The 25,627-nt window shown below is 44.1% G+C and overlaps 1 protein-coding gene across 1 annotated transcript in view; it reads left to right on the top strand.

The window, feature by feature from the left end:
- Window positions 1–10,859: 10,859 nt before the first annotated feature.
- Window positions 10,860–25,627, top strand: part of ablim2 (actin binding LIM protein family, member 2) — a 378,415-nt gene continuing 363,647 nt past the window's right edge. The window contains exon 1 of the mRNA XM_067991317.1: window positions 10,860–11,273. Within this exon, the coding sequence (XP_067847418.1) occupies window positions 11,261–11,273 (13 nt within the window). The 5' untranslated portion in view covers window positions 10,860–11,260. The remainder of the gene's footprint in view (window positions 11,274–25,627) is intronic.

Genomic DNA, 25,627 nt, shown 5'->3' with positions numbered 1-25,627 from the left:
AATGGGCCGAATGGCCCCCTTCTGTGCTGTATCTTTTCTATGGTTCTATGGTTCTAAAAACATCCAAGGCTCTTCAGAGAGGTGTGAGGAAAACAATAGGCAAGCCAACAAAGTAGAGATTAGATGGGTGACAAAAAGCTTGCTCAAAAAATTAGTTTTAAGGAGGGTCTTAAAGGAGGAGAGTAAGACCTAGGCTACCGAAGGCACAGCCACCAATGGGAAAAGAAGAAGCCAGAGTCAGGGGAATGGAGAGTTCAGGATGGGGAGGGAATGTGGAGCTCAAGGAGGTTACAGAGGGGAACGGGTGAAGCACTGATGGATTTAAAGACAAGAACAAGAATTGTAAATTTGTGGCACTGGCGACCTGGAGTGAATCTGGGCTTTTTCATCTTAGCATGTTGACAACACCAGCAAGGCAGCATTTGTTACTTCTGAGGACACAAGTGTGAACCATATAGTTTGAGACTGGTATCACTTGTTGGCCAGACCAGATAGGGGAGATATATTCCTTTCCGAGAAGGACAGTCCCATCCTCAATGATGGCAGAGCCTAGCGTGTGAGGGCAAAAGACAAGGCTGAAGAGTTTGCAACCATCTTCAGCCAGAAGTGCCGAATGGATGATCCATCTCGGCCTCCTCCAGAGATCCCCACCATCACAGAAGCTAGTCTTCAGACAATTCGATTCACTTCACGTGATATCAAGAAATGGCTGAGTGCACTGGATACAGCAAAGGCTATGTGCCCCAACAACATCCTGGCTGTAGTGCTGAAGACTTGTGCTCCAGAACTAGTCGCGGCTCTAGCCAAGCTGTTCCAGTACAGCTACAACAGTGGCATCCACCCGACAAAGTGGAAGATTGCCCAGGTATGTCCTGCCCACAGAAAGCAGGACAAATCCAATTCAGCCAATTACCGCCCCATCAGTCTGCTGTCAATCATCAGCAAAGCGATGCAAGGTGACGTCGACAGTGCTATCAAGCGGCACTTACTCACCAATAACCTGCTCACCGATGCTCGGTTTGGGTTTGGCCAGGACCACTCGGTTCCAGACCTCATTACAGCCTTGGTCCAAATATGGACAAAAGAGCTGAATTCCAGAGGTGAGGTGAGAGTGACTACTCTTGATATCAAGGCAGCATTTGACCTTAGTAAAATTGAAGTCAGTGGGAATCAAGGGAAAACTCTCCAGTGGCTGGAGTCATACATAACACAAAGGAAGATCTTAGAGGTTGTTGGAGGCCAATCATCTTAACCCCACGACATCGCTGAAAGAGTTCCTCAGGGCAGTGTCCTAGGCCCAACCATCTTCAGCTGCTTCATCAATGACCTTCCCTCCATCATAAGGTCAGAATTGGGGATGTTCGCTGATGATTATACAGTGTTCAGTTCCATTCGCAACCCCTCAGATAATGAAGCAGTCCATACCCACATGCAGCAACACCTGGACAACATTCATGCTTGGGCTGATAAGTGGCAAGTAACATTCGCGCCAGATAAGTGCCAGGCAATAACCATCTCCAACAAGAGAGAGTCTAACCACCTCCCCTTGACATTCAATGACATTACCATCGCCGAATCCCCCACCATCAACATCCTGGGGGTCACCATTGACCAGAAACTAAACTGGACCAGCCACATAAATACAATGGCTGCAAGAGCAGGTCAGAGGTTGGATATTCTGCGACGAGTGACTCACCTCCTGACTCCCCAAAGCCTTTCCACCATCTACAAGGCACAAGTCAGGAGTGTGATGGAATACTCTCCAGTTACCTGGATGAGTGCAGCTCCAACAACATTCAAGAAGCTCGACACCATCCAGGACAAAGCAGCCCTCTTGATTGACACCCCATCCACCACCTTCAGCATTCACTCCCTCCACCACCGGCGCACAGTAGCTGCAGTGCATACCATCTACAAGATGCACTGCAGCAACTCACCAAGGCTTCTTCGACAGCATCTCTGAAACCCGCGACCTCTACCACCTAGAAGGACAAGGGCAGCAGGCACATGGTAACAACACCACCTGCACGTTCCGCTCCAAGTCACACACTATCCTGACTTGGAAATATATCGCCGTTCCTTCACCATCGCTGGGTCAAATTCCTGGCACTCCCTACCTAACTGTGGGAGAACCTTCACCACATGGACTGCAGCGGTTCAAGATGGTGGCTCACCACCACCTTCTCAAGGGCAATTAGGGATGGGCAATAATTGCTAGCCTTGCCAGCGACGCACACATCCCATGAATGAATTTAAAAAAATTAATGAACCAGTTGGGATTTTACCATTGAATTTCATGGTCATTTTTTCAATTTTGCTACTTGGCGTGATGGAATTTAGAACTCTCAAACTCTGAGTTTCCACTGCCAGGACCATAACCATTATGCTACCATGCACATGATGGGCAACTAGGACTTGATGCAAGATAGTTTATGAGCAACAGAGCTTTTCACAGGCTGATGGTTTGGGAAGGTGAAGAATGGGATAACAGCAAGGAAACCTTCTGACTTGTAATTGAGGATGTAGCAGCGATTCGACTGAAGTAGGGGTTGAGATGTTTGATCTTATGAAGATTGAAGTAGCTATCTTTGTGATGGAGAGGGTGTAGGATCAGAAAATTGAAAAATGCTTAATTTTATGGTTAGTTTGCACTATTTTCACAAGTGACTTCCATTTTCTTGTTGTGTGGCTTTTATAAAAGAAAAAAGAAAGACGTGCATTTATATCGTGCCTTTCACGACCTCAGGATGTCCAAAAGCGCTTTACAGCTAATTAAGTACTTTTGAAGTGTAGCCACTGTTTAATGTAGAAAACACAGCAGCCAATTTGCATACATCCAGGTTTTTTTTTTATTCGTTCACGGGATGTGGGCGTCGCTGGCAAGGCCGGCATTTATTGCCCATCCCTAATTGCCCTCGAGAAGGTGGTGGTGAACCGCCTTCTTGAACCGCTGCAGTCCGTGTGGTGACGGTTCTCCCACAGTGCTGTTAGGAAGGGAGTTCCAGGATTTTGACCCAGCGACAATGAGGGAACGGCGATATATTTCCAAGTCGGGATGGTGTGTGACTTGGAGGGGAACGTGCAGGTGGTGTTGTTCCCATGCGCCTGCTGCCCTTGTCCTTCTAGGTGGTAGAGGTCGCGGGTTTGGGAGGTGCTGTCGAAGAAGCCTTGGCGAGTTGCTGCAGTGCATCCTGTGGATGGTGCACACTGCAGCCACAGTGCGCCGGTGGTGAAGGGAGTGAATGTTTAGGGTGGTGGATGGGGTGCCAATCAAGCGAGCTGCTTTATCTTGGATGGTGTCGAGCTTCTTGAGTGTTGTTGGAGCTGCACTCATCCAGGCAAGTGGAGAGTATTCCATCACACTCCTGACTTGTGCCTTGTAGATGGTGGAAAGGCTTTGGGGAGTCAGGAGGTGAGTCACTCGCCGCAGAATACCCAGCCTCTGACCTGCTCTCGTAGCCACAGTATTTATATGGCTGGTCCAGTTAAGTTTCTGGTCAATGGTGACCCCCAGGATGTTGATGGTGGGGGATTCGGCGATGGTAATGCCGTTGAATGTCAAGGGGAGGTGGTTAGACTCTCTCTTGTTGGAGATGGTCATTGCCTGGCACTTATCTGGCGCGAATGTTACTTGCCACTTATGAGCCCAAGCCTGGATGTTGTCCAGGTCTTGCTGCATGCAGGCTCGGACTGCTTCATTATCTGAGGGGTTGCGAATGGAACTGAACACTGTGCAGTCATCAGCGAACATCCCCATTTCTGACCTTATGATGGAGGGAAGGTCATTGATGAAGCAGCTGAAGATGGTTGGGCCTAGGACACTGCCCTGAGGAACTCCTGCAGCAATGTTGGACAAACAACAATGTGATAATGTTTTGTAGGTGATGTTGCTTAGTTGAGGGATAAATATTTGGCCAAGACACCGGGGAAAATTCACCTGCTCTTCTTCGAACTAGTGCCATGGAATCTTTTAAACCCACCTGAGAGGGCAAGAGGGGCCTCGGTTTAACGTCTCATCCGAAAGCCCAGTTAGCCTGTTATCAGTAGTAGGGCAAATGCTAGAATCTATTATTAAGGACGTAGTAACAGGGAACTTAGAAAATCATAATATGATTAGGCAGAATCAACATGGTTTTATGAAAGGAAAATCATGTTTGACAAATCTATTAGAATTTTTTGAGGGTGTAACTAGCAGGGTAGATAAAGGGGAACCGAGGGATGCCGTATATTTGGATTTTCAAAAGGCATTCGATAAGGTGCCATACAAGAGGTTGGAACACAGGATTAGGGCTCATGTGATTGCGGGTAACATATTATCATGGATTGAGGATTGGTTAATGGACAGAAAACAGAGAGTAGGAATAACTGTCATTTTCAGGTTGGCAGGTTGCAACTAGGATCAGTGCTTGGGCCTCAGCTGTTTACAATATATATCAGTGACTTAGATGAGGGGACCGAGTATAATGTATTCAAGTTTGCTGATGATACAAAACTAGGTGGGAAAATAAGCTCTGAGGTGGACGCAAAGAGGCTGCAAAGGGATAGAGACAGGTTAAGGGAGTGGGCGAGAAGGTGGCAGATGGAGTATGATGTGGGGAAATGTGAAATTATCCACTTTGGTAGGTAGAATAGAAAAGCAGAATATTTTTTAAAAGGTGAGGCACTAAGAAATGCTGGTAGTCAGAGTGATTTGGGTATCCTTGTACATGAATCACAGAAAGTTAACATGCAGGTACAGCAAGCAATTAGGAAGGCAAATGGTAATGTTAGCCTTTATTGCAAGGAGGTTGGAGTATAAGGGTAAGGATGTCTTGCTGCAGTTATATAGGACTGTGGTGAGACCACACCTGGAATACTGTGTACAGTTTTGGTCTCCTTACCTAAGGAAAGATATACTTGCCTTAGAAGGGGTGCAACAAAGGTTCACTAGATTAATTCCTGGGATGAGAGGGTTGTCCAATAAGGAGAGATTGAGTACAGTGGGCTTACATTCTCTGGAGTTTAGAAGAATGAAAGGAGATCTCATTGAAATGTATAAAATTCTTAGAGGGCTTGACAGGGTAGGTGCTGAGAGGCTGTTTCCCCTGGCTGGAGGGTCTAGATCTAGGGATCATAGTATGAAGATAAGGGGTCGGCCACTTAGGACTGAGACGAGGAAAAATTGCTTCACCCAGAAGGTTGTGAATCTTTGGAATTCTCTACCCCAGAGGGCTGTGGATGGTCAGTCGTTGAGTGTATTCAGGACTGAGATCGATAGATTTTTGGACACAAAGGGAATCAAGGGCTATGGGGATAGGCTGGGAAAGTGGAGTAGAGGTAGAAGATCAGCCATGATCTTATTGAATAGCTGAGCAGGCTCGTGGGACCGTATGCCGATTCTCCTGCTCCGATTTCTTATGTTCTCATGTAAGATTGCACCTCTGACAGTGCAGTACTCCCTCTGTACTGCACTGGAGTGTCAGCCTCGATAATGTGCTCAAGTTGTAAGTGACTGCCTGAATAGAGGGTAATTACTGTGAGCTGGAAGCTGATTGAGCAGTTGTAACTGGTGATCTCAAAAGGTGTATAAAGTAGGTGGTTACCTGCTGAAGCACAGGGCGGGCATCGCAAAGAGAGTAGATCGTGAACCGAGTGGGAACTTGAGAATTTGGCGAGAGTGGGAATTAGGTGTAGAGGGGGAAGGAGGTGCTAAAATCTTTTTAAAAAATAAAAAAAACAGAACAGACTAAAAAGTAATTATCTATAAATAAATATAGACTAAGATATGGCAGAGCAGGTTGTGTGTCTGGATTGCAGTATGTGGGAGTTTGTGGAGATCGAGAATGTCCCGAGTGAACACATCTGCAGTAGATGTCTCCGCCTCAAATCTCTCCAGCTCAGAATCATTGAGCTGGACTGCGAGTTGGAGACACTCCCAACACATATGGGATGGGGAGGAGTATCTGGACAGTTTGCTCCAGACCTCGGTCATACCCCAGAGAGATACAAGATCAGAACGGGGTTGGTGAGACTGATTGTGTACAGAGTAAGGGAAACCCAGGTGAGATAAAGAACGAGGATCTGCAGAAACTGAACCTATCCAACAGGTACAATGTACTTGCTACCTGTGTGGATAAGGATGAAGACTGTCAGAAGGATGGCCAGAATGCTGACCATGGCACCCAGGAGCAGGAGGCTGTCCAAAGGCAGGAGGAGGAGAAGAGTGATGTGGTAGTTGTAGGGGATTCAATAATTAGGGGGACAGACAGCATTCTTTGTATGCAGGATCGATTGTCCCACATGGTATGTTGCCCACCTGGTGCCACGGTGAGGGACATCTCGAACCGGCTTGAAAGGATATTGGAGAGGGAAGGGGAGGATCCAATCATCGTGGTCCATGCTGGGGCCAACAACATAGGAAAGAGTAGGCAAGAGGTCCTGTTCAGAGAGTACCAGGAGCTAGGAGCTAAATTAAAAAACAGGACCTCAAGGATTATAACCTCTGGATTATTACCCGAGCCACGTACAAATTGGCATAGGGATAAACAGATTAGGGAGGTGAACACATTGCTGAAGGAATGGTGTGGGAAAGAGGGGTTCCATTTCATGGGACACTGGCATGAGTACTACAGCAGGAAGGAACGGTACTGTTGGGTCGGGTTTCACCTGAACCGGGCTGGGACCAGGGTCCTAGTGGAAAGGATAAATAGGGTGATCACAAGGACTTTAAACTAGTAAATGGGGGGAAGGGCTCAGGTGGAATGATAGTATAAATAATAATTCTAAAACAAACGAAAAGGAAGAGAGTGGAAGAATAGTCAGAAATTATGCTTCAGGCGCTACAGGTAAAGGGAAAACTAAAAGATGTAAAATAATTAAATCAGGAGAGAGAAATAAGAAATGTGTGAGAAAAACAACATTAGATCAGAAGGACAGGTTAGGGTGTGTGGCCCAAATAAGCGTTCTTTATACAAACCCATGGAGTATAAGGAACAAATTGAATGAATTGCAGGCGCAAATTCAACTTAGAGGGTATGACATGGTAACCATTACTGAGACATGGCTGCAAAACGGTCAGGACTGGGAACTGAATATACTAGGTAATAAGCTCTATTGGAAGGATAGGGAAACTGGTAGAGGATGAGGAGTAGCCTTAGTGATTAAGGATGAAATTACTTCAATGATAAGAGAGGATATAAGAGAGATAAGCAGGTAGTGGAGACTTTATGGGCAGAATTAAGAAATAAAAAAGGATTTAAGACTGTAGTGAGAGTTGTGTCTAGGCCCCCTGGTAGCAGCTGTGAAGTGGCAGAATGTATAAATGCAGAGATTAGACAAGTATGTAGCAAAAGCAGAGTGGTTTTAATGAGGGATTTTAACTTATATATAGATTGGGATAAGCAGATGAGCTCATGTCAGAAAGGTAGCGAATTTCTTGAGTGTGTTCAGGACAGCTTTCTGCAACAATATGTCCTAGAACCAACAAGGGGGGCAGGCCAGATTAGATTTGATAAGGAGTAATGAGTCAGATTTAGTTAACGGCCTAACGGTGCGTGAACATTTATCTAATAGTGATCATAATATGATCGCGTTCAATGTTATGTTTGAAAGGAAGAAACCCATATCAGCTACTAAATTTAGGTAAGGCCGACTTCAATGGGATGAGACAGAGACTGTCCACCGTAAACTGGGCAAATCTGTTAATGGGTAAAATGACAGAAGATCAGTGGGAGGTGTTCAAAGGGGCAAGAGCTCTGCTTGCCAAAAAAAGCAGCTATGGACGATAAAAGAGGTAAGGGACAACATAAAACGAAAAGAAAAAGCATACAAAAATGCAAAAAAGATCCTGCGACTGTGAGACATACAAAGAACATACAAAACAGATAGTAAGAGCTACAAAAAGGGAGTATGAAAAGAAACATGCAAGGGATATCAATCAGTACAAAAAATGTTTACAATTATATTAGGAAGAAGAGGATGGTCAAGAGCAATGTGGGCCCCTTAAAAACTGATCATGGTGATATTGTAAATGAAAATAAGGAAATGTCGGACATGTTAAAGAATTATTTTGCATCAGTAGAGGACACCCCAAGGAAACTAATTTTGAATCAGGGATGGGGACTCACCATAATTAACGTAAGCAAATTAACAGTAATGAAGAAAATAATGGCACTAAAGAGTAACAGATCCCCAACCAGATGGTTTCCATCCCAGGGTTTTAAAGGAAGTAAGTGAGAACATTGCAGATGCCGTAACTATAATCTTCTAAAGTTCTCTCGATTCAGGAACTGTTTCTTTAGATTGGAAAATTGTACATGGCACTACGCTATTTAAGGAAGGTGAGAGAGGGAAACCAGGGAATTATAGACCAGTTAGCCTAACATCTGTTGTTGGGAAATTAGTAGAGTCTATAATTAAGGATAGAGTGACTGAACACCTTGAAAATTTTCAGCTGATCAGTGAGAGACAGCATGGATTTGTAAAGGGTAGCTCATGCCTGACTGATTGAATTTTATGAAGAGGTAATTACAGGGGAATGTCTATGGATGTTGTTTATATGGACTTCCAGAAGGCATTCGATAAAGTCCCTCATAAAAGACTGTTAGCTAAAGTTGAAGCTCATGGAATTGAGGGCAAATTATTGATCTGGTTAGGAAATTGGCTGAGCGGCAGGAGACAGAGAGTAGGGATAATGGGCAGGTACTCAAATTGGCAGTGGTGTCCCACAGGGATCTGTGTTGGGGCCTCAACTATTCACTGTATTTATTAGCGACTTAAGATGACGGGATAGAGAGCCACATATCCAAGTTTGCCGATGACACAAAGATAGGCAACATTGTAAGCTCTGTAGATGAAAGCATAAAGTTACAGAGAGATATTAATAGATTAAGTGAATAGGCAAAACTGTGGCAAATGGAATACATTGTAGGCAAGTGTGGGGTCATCCTTTTTGGACCTAAAAAGTATAGGTCAGAGTACTTTCTAAATGATGAAAAGCTCAAAAGGGGGTCCAAAGAGACTTATGGGTCCATATAAATAGATCATAAAAATGTCATGGACAGCTACAGAAAATAATCAAAATGGCTAATGGAATGCTGGCCTTTATATCTAGAGGACTAGAATACAAGGGGGTTGAAGTTATGCTACAGCCAAACAAAGCACTGGTTAGACTAGACCTGGAGTACTGTGTTCAGTTCTGGGCACGTTGGCCTTGGAGGGAGTGCAGCGTGAATTTACTAGAATGATACCTGGACTCCAAGGGTTAAATTACGAGGCGCGATTACACAAACTAGGGTTGTATTCCTTGTAATTTAGAAGATTGTGGGGCGATTTGATCAAAGTTTCCAAGATATTAAGGGGAACTGATAGGGTGGATGGAGAGAAATTAATTCCACTGATTGGGATGTCTAGGACTAGGGGACATAGCCTAAAAATTAGAGCCAGAACTTTCAAGAGTGAAGTTAGGAAACACTTCTACACGTAAAAGGTGGTAGAAGTTTGGAACTCTCTTCCACAAATGGCAGTTGATGCTAGCTCAATTATTAATTTTAAATCTGGAGTTGATAGGATTTTTGTTAACCAAAGGTATTAAGGGATATGGGGCTAAGGCAGGTATGTGGAGTTAGATCACAGATCAGTCATGATCTCATTGAATGGCAGAATGGGCTTGAGGGGCTAAATGGCCTACTCCTGTTCCTAAGTTTCTGGAGTGGAGTTTGAACTCACAACCTTCTGACTCAGAGGTGAGAATGCTACCACTGAGCTGACACCAGTGTACATTAACTAGCAACTGTTACAAAATATTTTAAGTCAAGATTCTATGAAAGAATGGTTCATAATATCTTATTGAAAATGGTGTGCCAGTACCAAACCCTATGTGGCATTTTGAGTTTTGGGGGGTGATTTTAGGTGGGTGGGAGTTGAAAATAGTTGTTTTTTTTTGGGTCACAACTGCAAAATTTTCAGACTTTGCATTCCCAGTGGGAAGCCTGTAATTTTACAAGCCGACGATAAACCCGGATATAAAGCCGGGTTGCAGTCACGACCCAAAAAACAACTATTTTCAACTCCCACCCGCTCCCAACCCACCCGTTCTTGAGGTTTAAAATCACCCCCTTGGTATTTGATATAAGGATGTAGTATAATTTTGCAACACCCACTTAAAATTATACTCAACAAGAGATCCAGCCAATTCTTTTCATTTTCTTTGCAGTCTCAGATTCAGTATCCACTTAATTTATCACGTGGGCGTGTGGCCTTTTTTTTAACCTAAATAAAAGGTTAGCAGTTTAGTTCGGATGGAAAACAACTACATCAGAATGAACATTTTAATTTATTAGAAAAACTATATGACCAAATAAAAAAAAACTTTAAAAAAGCATAAAACGAAGAATTAAAATTTCAGAATACAAAACAATTGCATTTTTCATTCAAACGTATAAATTAAAAGTATACAAATATATTATTGTTTCGGATTTGCAGCATCTGCAGTTTTTGCTATTTATTCACACTGTGTATATATGTGTGTGTGTGTGTGTGTGCACGCATCTGTATAATTATTTATGCATACACTTATAAACATTTCCTCCGTCTCCGTTTATATTAGCTCCCGGTACCTAATTCTACAACTCTGACGGTGTGGACGACAGCCTGTGCAGCAGGCAGTCATTCCTCGGGTTCGCGCGGCATCAGGGCTCTTGTAGTTCGACCGGATTCCGCGCGAGCTCATTGAAAGCCACGAGAAAGAAAGATAAGGACTCCATCTCCCGACGTGCCCCGCGAGTAGTTGCTGCCGCTGCGCGTGCGCGTGCGCCTAAAATGTGGGAGGGTATATATACGTGAGCAGGCGCGCGCGTGCCTGTCTATTGTGGGCGGGTGCGCGCCGAGCTCGCGCTGCGGCGGAGGCTGCGGCTCGAGCTCAGGGACAGAGACCAGGAGGAGAGCGCGAGGACCAGAGCCGCATATTGCTGACTGACAGCGGTTCGCACTCATCACTCACAGGCTGCTACTGCAGGGAGACAAATCCCAACGAAGGGCAAACAGTTGTATTGCATAAAAAAAACAGAGAAAAAGTACTGCTCCGCTATTTGTTTATATTGGTTAGACGAACAGTTTTAATTAGAACCTATTTTCAAACGCTGGTGTTTTATATATGCGCATGTTATTTTTGCGCATTGAGTAACAACAGGTTGATTTGTGTGCAACACCCCATTACGCAGGCTTAAGCTTATAAGTATTAGATTCGTTGGGTCTATTTGGGATCTCAATACATCAAATCGAAATGAGCACTAGCGGTGAGTAAACTGCTTTATTAGATATAATTATCAATGTGAATTTTATTTTACAGATAGTGCAGGTTTATTTTTAATAGAGATGACAGTACTGTAATAGTATTGACGTCAACGACAGTGGCACTGTTACCGTATTAACAAGAATAAATACTTCAACTACTGGTAATGCAGTCAACTTTTGTAAAAACAGATGATTAGTTTGACATTTTTTACAGTAAAAATTATTTGGAATAGTTTGTCATCGGAAATTGCAGTGCAGTTACTGAAAATAGAGGTGTACTTTAGGTAACTAAAGCGCACAGGATGCTGAAGCAAATTGACGTGTTTTTAGGTTTGTTACACTTTTTTATAAAAATGCCTATTTCGTTTGACACAGTCCCGCGAAAGACTAATTGCAAATCACAGCAGGAGCATCTCGTCTAGGATTCTGGGTGGGTGTAGGTTACATTGCACTCTCTGAGCCCCACCCCTATAGTTTTTTTTTCCCTGTTGAAAACGCATATTGGTAATTCTTTCAGTGACACTTTAGATCACTGTGGAAGTTTGATCAATTCTAAATATAGATAGGAACATAGCAATACAATATACACAGTGGCTACTTTTAGACGTTGACACATCTAATATGAGTTCAGCTTTAACATGTGTCTGCTAAATAAATCCCTCCCTTTCACACCACATTAAGAATTAATGCTGCTGTTACAAAGATGGTGTATTAGTTACATGACATCTTTGCACATGTAAACCTGATGCATCCAAGACAGGAGCATGTTAATTCAGAAATATAGATTCTATTTTTTAAGTTTGATTAGCCAACTGAGATTGTGTATTCAGAGTCTGCAATGCTCAGTTATGCTGCCACTTTCATGTGATGCAAAACAGGTTCAGGTGTATATCAAAATTAAAATAGCAATGTATTTTGGCACTCTGGGCTCCTCGCATACTAAAACAGGAGATGAGAGAAAAGCTCCAATAGTTAATCTCATGACATTTTGACTTTGCATGAGGGGCAGTATAATTTAAAAACAATATGAAGCCATATTTTAAAAGTGCTCAGCTGGTCCATTGGATCTCAAAGAGACTTTGTAAGATTACTCTTAGTTGCTTTTAATACTAGGAAAAAAACAGGGAATCAAGCCGCCCACTTTCTCCTGATGTTAAAAGTTAACTCTCCATAGAATGCATGTCTGTGTATGCTTCCAAACAACATACATAGTGTTCCTTTGTTACTGAGTTCATTCTGATCTGCAGCAAGGTGTTAGTGATAGTACAACTTCAGTCTGTCTTGCTGAGGGTCATGCTCTACAGGTAGCAGTCTGAGACCATATCTGTAGTATACCTGTGGCTGAAGAAATCAGAAGGTCTCCTTTGTACACTATTCAGTCTCAATGTTTTATGTGATCATTTTTAATACTGTTGTTTAAAATTGGGTTTTCACTGAGTTCTACTTTGAGAGTAATTATATGCCTGTAAAAGTATATTGAATTTTGCTTTAATACCATCTCTTATTTTTGCTGTGTACAAGTGATATGTAACTGTATGAGAGGGTTGTATCTGAATTGTAAAGTTCAGATATCACCAGGTAAAATGCCAACAGGTGGATATTTTATAATCTCTTTAGAAAAGTGACTGGGTGTAGACAAACATTTTTGAAACTTTTGGCAAAGGACCTTTACAATGTTATAACTGCTATGAAATAAAATGGCGGCTATACAAACTGTGTCTTGTACAATTTCACTGCTTTTGCATTTATAATTTTATTTCTTTTTGTATCATTTTATAGCCTAATACAAAACAAACCCAGGGAAAGAAAACTGTATGCGATAGTTTTACTTTGCCTTTCATTTTCTGCTTTTGATTTCTGTAAGTTTTATTTAGAGTTTGGAGGGATGGATTTATATAGCATCTTTTAACATAAAAAAAGTCCCAAGGCACTTCACAGAGGCATAATCAAAAAAACGGATGTAGCATATTCTCTCATTTGCTTTAAATAACATTCATATTAATTGTAAAATAACTGGAAATTAAATATTAATATCCACAAGCATTTGAATATTTTTCAAATGGGATAATTCATAATAGTCTTTTTAAAGATTCTTTGTGATATTTTATGAATAATTCTCAGTACATTGACTCCACTTCAATGGCCAGTTCTCTCCAATCATAGTATTTAATAGGGAATTAGATAAACATTTGAAGAAAGATATTAAAAGGTACAGGGCGAGAGCAAGGAAGTGTCAGCCATGGCTCAGTGGGTAGCACTCTTGCCTCTGAGTCAGACGGTCATGAACTTGAGCACAAAATCTAGGTTGATACTTCATTGCAGTGATGCACTGTTGGAGGTGCCATTTTTTGGATGAGCCGTTAAGCCGAGGTCCCGTCTGTCCTCTTGGATGGATTAAAAAGATGCCAGCACTATTTCGAAGAAGAGCAGGGACGTTCTCCCTGGTGTCCTGGGCAACATTTACCCCTCATCCAACATCATAAAAATAGATTATCTGGCCATTATGTCATTGCTGTTTGTGGGAGCCTTGCTGTGCGCAAATTGGCTGCCACGTTTCCTACAGTGACTATACTTCAAAAGTACTTCATTGGCTGTGAAACATTTTGGGACGTCCTGAGGTTGTGACAGGTGCTATATAAATGAAAGTTCTAGAGTATGTAGCCCCAGTGAGGGAGCTTGTATCATCATAGGCATGATGGGCTGAACAGCTTCCTTCTGTAGCAAAATCTCCATGATGCCATGATCCTTTCCAGAAGGTTGGCAGTCTGTAGGTGCAATGGTCTGACTCATGGCAATAGTTCCCATACACGCACATACACACATAAAGAAGAGTTCCTGGTTTTAACTGGATCGTTAGTGAGAGATGTGAAGGGCACAGAAGTCCTGGGCCCAGTCTTCCAGGACTCTTCCTCTCAAGAACCTCGTATTGTCCATTTAGAAAGCTACATTGGTCTGGGAGTAGGACACCTGTTTGCTCTCTCATTTGAAACAGCATGAGAAGATCTAAAAGAGCAGAGAAGAATATAATTTTGTATATATTAAAATAAAGAAAATTAACTCTCCAAATTGTTGAAATAGAAAATGCATTCTGTAGATTAATGTAACAGATGTCTCAAACCTATTAACAAGAGGGTACTTCAGATAGCACTGCTAGTTGCCTCTTTATTAACTTTGGCACAGTCCTATTGAATAGAAGACACTTTAGGTGCCATCTCTTTTCTCTCCTAAAGCAGTGCCACAATCCCCTTAATGTGAAAGCACTTTAGGTTCTACCTGTTGTCTCCTCTTGCCTTATGTGAAAACAAACATTGAAATTGTAGAAGACAAATATTTTTTGTAGCTGTCTTTTTATTTCATAGCAGTTATTTTATTTGTCACAGTCTTGTTACATGCCTTATTCCTTTTTTAACCACAGTCCTGTTAACACTATAATTGCTATCAGATTTCCTGTTTAGGTTACATTTGTGTTTAGATTGCATCCCCAGTTGCTAACCATGCTCCATAAATTGCATATACAGAGAGGACTTAAAAATTGGCATCACTTGTACCATATTTTACTTGTTCAGAGAAGTTGTAACCTGTTCCATTGTCACATTGTACCAAAATAATCTGATAAGTTTCCTTCTTAATGGAGTCCTTAACAATATAAACAGTGCTTAATTGTGTACTCTGGTATGAAAGATTACCTTTCAAAGATCAGTTTTCACATCTATCATTTCAGCATAAACTGACATGGAACTTGGATACTGCCTTTAAATTCCCTATGCCACATACTTTGCTGGATGGCTGCAATGTTGATATCAGTGAAAAATATGAATGTAGCTGTTTATGTATGATGTGATTATGCACTCTGACAGGCACTGTGTCACAACATGAAAAGACACTTACAAGTTGTAGAGCTGCCTTGTGGTGAAGAGAAATTGAAAACACAACTTGATTTTTAACCTAAAGTGGTTGTAGTACCAGGTAGAAATATAGATCTAAGATGCCACTTAAGGTGCTAATCTGCCTCAAACCTATTAACAAGAGGGTACTGCACGTAATACTGCTAGTTGCCTCTTTATTAACTTTAGCAGACAAATATTTTTTGTAGCTGTCTTTTTATTTCATAGCAGTTATTTTATTTGTTACAGGAACTTCACGCCATTCCATTCATTTAATGGGGAGCCAGTCAGCAAGATGCCGTTTTTGTGCAGTTCAGGGAGGGGCAGCGCATCCCGGACAGCAACTTCCAGATTTTCGCATTTAACTGTGATGTGCACTTGCTGAAAGTTGCTGCCCGATTTGCGCATAAATAACGGTGAGCGGTGTTAGTCTCACCGTTACTTTCTCAGCAAAATCCGGCCCAATATGCTGTTCTGTTACTTGAAGTGAGCTTTCCAATCGTCGGCCGTCAGTTCAAGACTCTAATTTGCATTGACTACTGATATCCAAGTAGTCTACTGATGTCCTAGATTGTTTCAGGATTGTACAAGGTGTTTTAAATTGGAATCAATTATTTAAGTCAAAGTTGGAGATGGTTCCTTGAAGTCCAACAACATTTTGTTCCTTAAGTAGCTGAGAGTGAACATTAATGAGTATTACAGATATCACCATGTTAGGCACTGCTAACAGAGCATGAACTATTCTAAAACAAAAGCAAAATACTGTGGATGCTGGAAATCTGAAATAAAAGCAGGTCAGGCAGCATCTGTGGAGAGAGAAACAAAGTTAATGGGGCTAATTTTAACCCCCAAGAACAGGTGGGTTGGGGGGGATGGGAGGTTAAAATAACAGCTTTTTGGAGCGGGACCACATCCCGGCTCCAACTCGCCCACTTCTGAGTTTAACCCAGGCAGGTTTGAATGCATGTGCACAATAGACACCAGGAAATCCCGCCCTCACTTAAAGCCGCCGGCCGATACTTAAAGGGGCAATGTACCTCATTGAAATATTTGAGGTACTTAATATTTTGTGCATTACAAAAGTAAAATGAATGTAACCTTATCTGTTTGGGTTTCCCATCGCTTTTGATTCAGGCAAAGCAGGCAGGAAACCTGAGGTGAGAGCCTTTATTGGACTGTTTGTGGGCCTGGAGGAGCAGGAGCGCTTCTTACAGGCCCAACAAGCTCACCTGGCCGACAGGACCCCCGCGATCAGCTGCCCGCCTCCCCTCCCGATGGTGGACCCCCCACTCTGATGCTGGACCCCCCACCTACCCACGACTCTTCGTCCGACCTACAATCTCGTCTTCCGATCTCTAACCTCTTCGAGCGACCTCCGATCTCCAAGTCCCCGCCGCGATCATCTCCTCTCACCCACCGCGATCTCCGCCCCCTCCCCCCCCGATCTCCACTCCCCATTCACCCCCCCACGATTCCCCCCCCCCCCCCCGCAATTCCTCCCCTCCCTGCGATCTTCATCCCACGCACCCCCCCCCACCCGTGATTGCCATCCCCCAGCCCCTCCACCCCCCTGCCCAGCGATCTCCACTCCCCGGTCCCCCCAAATCCTCTCCCTGGTCCTCTGATCTTCACCTCCCAGCCCGCAATCTTCTCCCCGGCCCTCCGATGTCCTCCCGGCCCATGATCCCTCTCCCCCTCCCTCCCTCTGATCCCCAGTAGCAGGCCTTACTGTCCCACAGCCAGTCAGCCTGTCAATCAGGCGAAGCCCAGAAGTAAAATTTGTTGACCTCATTAAAGATCGCGACCCGCCAACTTACCTTCCGGGTTTCGCATCCAAAAATCTTCCCCCTCCCCCGTTCCCGTCCCGGCTCAAGATTAAAATCATGCCCAATGTTTCAGGTCGGTGACCGTTCTTCAGAACTGGAAGAAGTAAAGATTGAACAGTTTTTAGGTATGTACAGAGCCAGGGAAGGGGAGAAGAGGAAAGAACAAAAGGAAAGATCTGTGATTGGGTAGAGGGCAGGAGTGATTAAATGAAAAAGGGTTGATGGTGCAAGGGAAGGAGGGTGGTAATGGGACAAGTAAAGAAACAAAAGATGGGTCTAGAGGAGTTGTAAATGGAACAGCAGAACCATTACCAGCAGCTGCTGTCCAAAAAAAAATGGGAGCAGTGGTTATGATCTGAAGTTATTGAAATCAATGTTGTAAATTGCCCAATCGAAAGATGAGGTGCTGTTCCTCGAGCTTCCGTTGAGCTTCATTGGAACAGTGTAGGAGGCCGAGGACAGAGAGGTGGGAGTGGGACGGAGAATTAAAATGGTAAGCAACCGGAAGCTTAGGGTCACGCTTGCGTACTGAGCAGAGATGTTTAGCAAAGCGATCACCCAGTCTGCGTTTGGTCTCCCCAATGTTGTGGAGACCGTATTGTGAGCAGCAAATACAGTATACTAAATTGAAAGAAGTACAAGTAAACCGCTGTTTCACCTGGAAGGAATGTTTGGGCCCTAGACGGTGGGAAGGGTGGTGGTGAAAGGGCAGTTGTTGCATTTCCTGTGCTTGTGCCGTGGGAAGGAGAGCGGGTGTTGGGGGTGATGGAAGAGTGGACCAGGGTGCCGTGGAAGGAGAGGTCCCTTTGGAATGCTGAAAAGGGAGGGGAGGGGAAGATGTGTTTAGTGGTGGGATCGCGCTGGAGGTTCGGAAATGGTGAAGGATGATACGTTGAATGTGGAGGCTGGTGGGTTGGAAGGTGAGGACAAGGGGGACCCTGTCATGGTTCTGGGAGGGAGGGGAAGGGTTGAGGGCAGAAGTGCGGGAAATGGGACAGACACGGTCAAGGGCCCTGTCAACTACAATGGAGGGGAATCCTCGGTTGAGGAAAAAGGAAGACATAATGGAAGCACTGGTGTGGAAGGTGGCATCGTCAGAACAGATGCGATGGAGATGGAGAAACTGGGAGAATGGAATAGAGTCTTTACAGGAAGCAGGGTGAGAGGATTTTTAATCAAGATAGCTGTGGGAGTCGGTGGGCTTAAAGTAGATATTGGTTGACAGCCTATCCCCAGAAATGGAGATAGAGAAGTCAAGGAAGGGAATGGAAGAGTCGGAGATAGACTATGTGAAGGTGAGGGAAGGGTGGAAATTGGAAGCAAAGTTGATGAATTGTTCCAGTTCGAGGCGAGAGCAGGAAACTGCACCGATAGAGTCAACAATGTACCGGAAAAAGAGGTGAAGGAGGGGACCTGAGTATGACTGGAACAAAGAATGTTGCACGTATCCCATGAAAAGGCGGGCATAGCTCGGATCCTTCCACTTCCCATAGCGACACCTTTTATTTGGAGGAAATGAGTGGAGACAAAGAAGAAGTTATTCAATGTAAGAACAAGTTCAGCCAGGTGGTGGAGGAGGAGGAGGAGGAGGAGGAGGGTGGTGGTGGATGGGGACTGGTTGGGCCTCTGTTCATAGAAGTGAACTATTCTAAGCCGTTCTTGTAATCGCTCATCTCTTCACTATGTCCAGTGGGAGGACAATACCCTTTTGAGAGACTGATTGCTATCAACAATAAACAGCTGAATGCTAGCTAATCACAGATATACGTGTAAGCATCTACAGAATTTTCATCAAAGATGCTAATCTCATACTTTGTTAGATTGCTGTACAGCATACTAAATTGAAAGAAGTACTGACAGAAGGGTTTCACAGTTGACTATGGCCTAAAGTACTGTGGTTCTGCGTTTGTATTGTTAATTAGAGGGTAAAGGTTAGGGAGTGGAATTTAGAGGTCACAACCATGTGTTCATATTAAAACATATGATTATATTCCAACATGTATTTTATATTCCTACAAATATTTAAGGGTGTGTCTACCAATTTGAGCCAAATTAAGCGAGAGTGACAAAACCAAGTATGGCAGTGAACTGAGAGAATTTTACTGCAGTGTAAAATGCCTAAAAGTGTTCATTTTGAAAGGTTTTAGGAATATTAATTTGCAAAACCTTTGGATAATGCACTGGAATCTCCATATACTGAATAAAATGGTGAAGCACAAGGACACCGCTGATTTCCATCATCAGTTCATTGGAGCACATTCTTTCATTGGCGTATTTGATCTATTTTCAGATCAATCACAAATTCCATTTTTTTGCTCAGTTTCACAATTTTTTTCAAATTTCCTCACTGGAAAAAGAAAATTGTACTGAAGTAGCTAATTTCTTTGGCAACTCCTCAGAGAATATTAAGGAACCATGGGCAGTAATTCTCTCCATGTATAAGAATGTTGGGAACCATGGAGTTATAATTTAGACTTTTTCCAGAAATAATTTTTCTCAAGCTTGGCAGTGCTATTGTTTCTATAAGCAAACTGAGTTCCTTATGAACTGAAACCTGTGTCTTTATTTACCACCATGCAACAGTTAGTATGCTCAGGCTTAACAACCCTGAATTTCTTGCTGGAGTATACACCAGATGCCCACCATGTTCGCCTATCACCTCACAAGGTAGACCAATGCTTATAGGCTAAAACTATTAGTCAAATTTAGTTGCAGGTGAAATAACATATGGAAGCAAAACAACACAGCAAGCTATTAATATAGTACAGAGACCAAAACTACACAACATATGAACCGGTTTGTTTATCTTAAAAAAAAAAAGAAAACATAAAGCTTGAAATCCTTGCAGTACTTTTCACTGCGCTCTATTTGTAATAGCCTCTGATGGCAATTGTGGGAGGAGATAGTTCCTGGAGCTCCTAGTTTCACTCCATGTGAAAGCTAGGCAACATAGAAGGATGGAGACCATGAGATGATAATTGGATTATGTGGGTGTCCTTTCTTTGATGTAAGAACAATTTTTAAAGGGTTGCTTTTAACAATGCATGATTGCCTAACGGTCCAGGCAATTATTTTAGTTTTGGTGATGCAATGATTTTTTTTATTATTCGTTCATGGGATGTGGGCGTCGCTGGCGAGGCCAGCATTTATTGCCCATCCCTAATTGCCCTCGAGAAGGTGGTGGTGAGCCGCCTTCTTGAACCGCTGCAGTCCGTGTGGTGACAGTTCTCCCACAGTGCTGTTAGGAAGGGAGTTCCAGGATTTTGACCCAGTGACAATGAAGGAACGGCGATATATTTCCAAGTCGGGATGGTGTGTGACTTGGAGGGGAACGTGCAGGTGGTGTTGTTCCCATGTGCCTGCTGCTCTTGTCCTTCTAGGTGGTAGAGGTCGCGGGTTTGGGAGGTGCTGTCGAAGAAGCCTTGGCGAGTTGCTGCAGTGCATCCAGTGGATGGTGCACACTGCAGCCACAGTGCGCCGGTGGTGAAGGGAGTGAATGTTTAGGGTGGTGGATGGGGTGCCAATCAAGCGGGCTGCTTTATCTTGGATGGTGTCGAGCTTCTTGAGTGTTGTTGGAGCTGCACTCATCCAAGCAAGTGGAGAGTATTCCATCACACTCCTGACTTGTGCCTTGTGGATGGTGGAAAGGCTTTGGGGAGTCAGGAGGTGAGTCACTCGCCGCAGAATACCCAGCCTCTGACCTGCTCTCGTAGCCACAGTATTTATATGGCTGGTCCAGTTAAGTTTCTGGTCAGTGGTGATCCCCAGGATGTTGATGTTGGGGGATTCGGCGATGGTAATGCCATTGAATGTCAGGGGAGGTGGTTACACTCTCTCTTGTTGGAGATGGTCATTGCCTGGCACTTATCTGGCGTGAATGTTACTTGCCACTTATGAGCCCAAGCCTGGATGTTGTCCAGGTTTTGCTGCATACGGGCTCGGACTGCTTCATTATTTGAGGGGTTGCGAATGGAACTGAACACTGTGCAGTCATCAGCGAACATCCCCACTTCTGACATTATGATGGAGGGAAGGTCATTGATGAAGCAGCTGAAGATGGTTGGGCCAAGGACACTGCCCTGAGGAACTCCTGCAGCAATGTCCTGGGGCTGAGATGATTGGCCTCCAACAACCACTACCATCTTCCTTTGTGCTAGGTATGACTCCAGCCACTGGAGATTTTTCCCCCTGATTCCCATTGACTTCAATTTTACTAGGGCTCCTTGGTGCCACACTCGGTCAAATGCTGCCTTGATGTCAAGGGCAGTTACTCTCACCTCACCTCTGGAATTCAGCTCTTTTGTCCATATTTGGACCAAGGCTGTAATGAGGTCTGGAGCCGAGTGGTCCTGGCGGAACCCAAACTGAGCATCGGTGAGCAGGTTATTGGTGAGTAAGTGCCGCTTGATAGCACTGTCGACGACACCTTCCATCACTTTGCTGATGATTGAGAGTAGACTGATGGGGCGGTAATTGGCCAGATTGGATTTGTCCTGCCTTTTGTGGACAGGACATACCTGGGCAATTTTCCACATTGTCGGGTAGATGCCAGTGTTGTAGCTGTACTGGAACAGCTTGGCTAGAGGCGCAGCTAGTTCTGGAGCACAAGTCTGCAGCACCACAGCTGGGATGTTGTCGGGGCCCATAGCCTTTGCTGTATCCAGTGCACTCAGCCGTTTCTTGATATCACGTGGAGTGAATCGAATTGGCCGAAGACTGGCTTCCGTGATGGTGGGGATATCTGGAGGAGGCCAAGATGGATCATCCACTCGGCACTTCTGGCTGAAGATGGTTGCAAACGCTTCAGCCTTGTCTTTTGCACTCACATGCTGGACTCCGCCATCATTGAGGATGGGGATGTTTGCAGAGCCTCCTCCTCCCATTAGTTGTTTAATTGTCCACCACCATTCACGACTGGATGTGGCAGGACTGCAGAGCTTTGATCTGATCCGTTGGTTGTGGAATCGCTTAGCTCAGTCTGTAGCATGTTGTTTCCGCTGTTTAGCATGCATGTAGTCCTGAGTTGTAGCTTCACCAGGTTGGCACCTCATTTTTAGGTACACCTGGTGCTGCTCCTGGTATGCTCTTCTACACTCCTCATTGAACCAGGGTTGATCCCCAGGCTTGTTGGTAATGGTAGAGTGAGGAATATGCCAGGCCATGAGGTTACAGATTGTGCTGGAATACAATTCTGCTGCTGCTGATGGCCCACAGCGCCTCATGGATGCCCAGTTTTGAGCTGCTAGATCTGTTCTGAATCTATCCCATTTAGCACGGTGGTAGTGCCACACAATACGTTGGATGGTGTCCTCAGTGCGAAGACGGGACTTCATCTCCATGCAGGGTAGCAAATGTTGTGCCTTTGTTTAAGAAGGGCGGCAGGGAAAAGCCTGGGAACTACAGACCGGTGAACCTGACATCTGTAGTGGGTAAGTTGTTAGAGGGTATTCTGAGAGACAGGATCTACGGGCATTTGGAGAGGCAGGGACTGATTAGGAACAGTCAGCATGGTTTTGTGAGAGGAAAATCATGTCTCACGAATTTGATTGAATTTGATTGAGTTTTTTGAAGGGGTAACCAAGAAGATAGATGAGGGCTGTGCAGTAGACGTGGTCTACATGGACTTTAGCAAAGCCTTTGACAAGGTACCGCATGGTAGGTTGTTACATAAGGTTAATTCTCACGGGATCCAAGGTGAGGTAGCCAATTGGATACAACATTGGCTTGACGACAGAAGACAGAGGGTGGGTGTAGAGGGTTGTTTTTCAAATTGGAGGCCTGTGACCAGCGGTGTGCCTCAGGGATCGGTGCTGGGTCCGCTGTTATTTGTTATTTATATTAATGATTTGGATGAGAATTTAGGAGGCATGGTTAGTAAGTTTGCAGATGACACCAAGATTGGTGGCATCGTGGACAGTGAAGAAGGTTATCTAGGATTGCAACGGGATCTTGATAAATTGGGCCAGTGGGCCGATGAATGGCAGATGGAGTTTAATTTAGATAAATGTGAGGTGATGCATTTTGGGAGATCGAATCGGGCCAGGACCTACTCCGTTAATGGTAGGGCATTGGGGAGAGTTATAGAACAAAGAGATCTAGGAGTACAGATTCATAGCTCCTTGAAAGTGGAGTCACAGGTGGATAGGGTGGTGAAGAAGGCATTCAGCTTGCTTGGTTTCATTGGTCAGAACATTGAATACAGGAGTTGGGATGTCTTGTTGAAGTTGTACAGGGCATTGGTGAGGCCACACTTGGAATACTGTGTACAGTTCTGGTCACCCTATTATAGAAAGGATATTATTAAACTAGAAAGAGTGCAGAAAAGATTTACTAGGATGCTGCCGGGACTTGATGGTTTGACTTATAGGGAGAGGTTAGATAGACTGGGACTTTTTTCCCTGGAGAGTAGGAGGTTGAGGGGTGATCTTATAGAAGTCTATAAAATAATGAGGGGCATAGATAAGGTCGATAGTCAAAATCTTTTCCCAAAGGTAGGGGAGTCTATAACGAGGGGACATAGATTTAAGGTGAGAGGGGAGAGATACAAAAGGGTCCAGAGGGGCAATTTTTTCACTCAAAGGGTGGTGAGTGTCTGGAACGAGCTGCCAGAGGCAGTAGTAGAGGCGGGTACAATTTTGTCTTTTAAAAAGCATTTGGACAGTTACATGGGTAAGATGGGTATAGAGGGATATGGGCCAAGTGCAGGCAATTGGGACTAGCTCAGTGGTATAAACTGGGCGACATGGACATGTTGGGCCGAAGGGCCTGTTTCCATGTTGTAAACTTCTATGACTTCTATGACTGTGCGGTGGTCTCTCCTACCAATACTGTCATGGACAGATGCATTTGCGACAGGTAGATTGGTGAGGATGAGGTCAAGTAAGTTTTTCCCTCGTGTTGGTTCGCTCACCACCTGCCGCAGGCCCAGTCTAGCAGCTATGTTCTTCAGGACTCGGCCAGCTCGGTCAGTAGTGGTGCTACCGAGCCACTCTTGGTGATGGACATTGAAGTCCCCCACCCAGAGTACATTTTGTGCCCTTGCTACCCTCAGTGCTTCCTCCAAGTGGTGCTCAACATGGAGGAGGACTGATTCATCGGCTGAGGGAGGACGGTAGGTGGTAATCAGCAGGTTTCCTTGCCCATGTTTGACCTGATGCCATGAGATTTCATGGGGTCCAGAGTCAATGTTGAGGACTCGCAGGGCCACTCCCTCCTGACTGTATATCACTGTACCGCCACCTCTGGTGGGTCTGTCCTGCCGGTGGGACAGGACATACCCAGGGATGGTGATGGAAGAGTCTGGGACGTTGGCTGAAAGGTATGATTCTGTGAGTATGGCTATGTCAGGCTGTTGCTTGACTCGTCTGTGGGACAGCTCTCCCAATTTTGGCACAAGTCCCCAGATGTTAGTAAGGAGGACTTTGCAGGGTCAACTGGGCTTGGTTTGCCTTTGTCGTGTCCGGTGCCTAGTGGTCCGATGCCGGGTGGTCCGTCCGGTTTTATTCTTATTATGACTTTTCGTAGCGAGATTTTTTACAACTGAGTGGCTTGCTGGGCCATTTCAGAAGGCAATTAAGAATCAACCACATTGCTGTGGGTCTGGAGTCACATTTGGGCCAGACCGGGTAAGGACGGCAGGTTTCCTTCCCTGAAGGACATTAGTGAACCAGATGGGTTTTTACGACAATCCGGTAGTTTCATGGCCATCATTACTGATACTAGTATTTTAATTCCAGATTTTTATTTAATTAATTGAATTTAAATTCGCCAGCTGCCGTGGCGGGATTTGAACTCATGACTCTGGATTTTAGTCCAGGCCTTTGGATTACTAGTCCAGTAACATAACCACTTTATGTTCATCACAGTAGATTGATAGAAATTCCTATTAGATCAAAGAGAGTTCTCTAACTGCCAGTAAGACAACTTGTAGTTGCAATGCAGCCATAGAATAAAAGGACCTTTATCCAGTGTAACCCAGGAACACAACTGATTGAAAGCCATTTTTTAATTCAGATTTCCCGAGATTCTAAAATCATACAAAATAAAGACAGCAATCCCTGTTTCTGTCACATCTATGTAGTACGAGACTCTTGAACATCATAACCGCCCAAGGACTAGAATGTCTTAGAACAACTGTCAAGTGAGAATGTTCTCCACCCCTGTACTCCAAGAAAAATTGAGTTATTCAGTGTCCCATATATATTATAAAACTGTTGCAATACAACGAACAAAATTTTCCCAGGGCCTGCACTGCATATAGTGGATAACTTATCGAAAAAACGTGGGTGCTTTATTTGCGATTTGCCATCCATTATGCACTGGTAGTGTGAGACCTTGGAAGGGTCTGCCCTTGCGTATTGTAACTTGAACAGATGATCCATTTATTGAATTTACATGCTTGTAGTTCATATCACATAATTTGCACTCTGGCTGCAGTATGTATGATCTACAAGATGCACTGTAGCAACTCACCAAGGTTACTTTGATAGTACCTCCCTCCCTTGTGACCTCTACCACCACGAAAGATGAGCAGCAATGTGGTAGGAACACTATCACCTACAATTTCCCCTGCAAGGCACACACCATCCTGAAGTGAACATACTTGTCTTCATCATTGCTGGGTCAATATCATGGAATTCCCTATCT

This window comes from Heptranchias perlo, chromosome 1, assembly GCF_035084215.1.
Source record: "Heptranchias perlo isolate sHepPer1 chromosome 1, sHepPer1.hap1, whole genome shotgun sequence".
In the NCBI taxonomy this organism is placed as follows: Eukaryota; Metazoa; Chordata; class Chondrichthyes; order Hexanchiformes; family Hexanchidae; genus Heptranchias; species Heptranchias perlo.
This window is presented reverse-complemented; position numbering and strand designations above follow the sequence as displayed.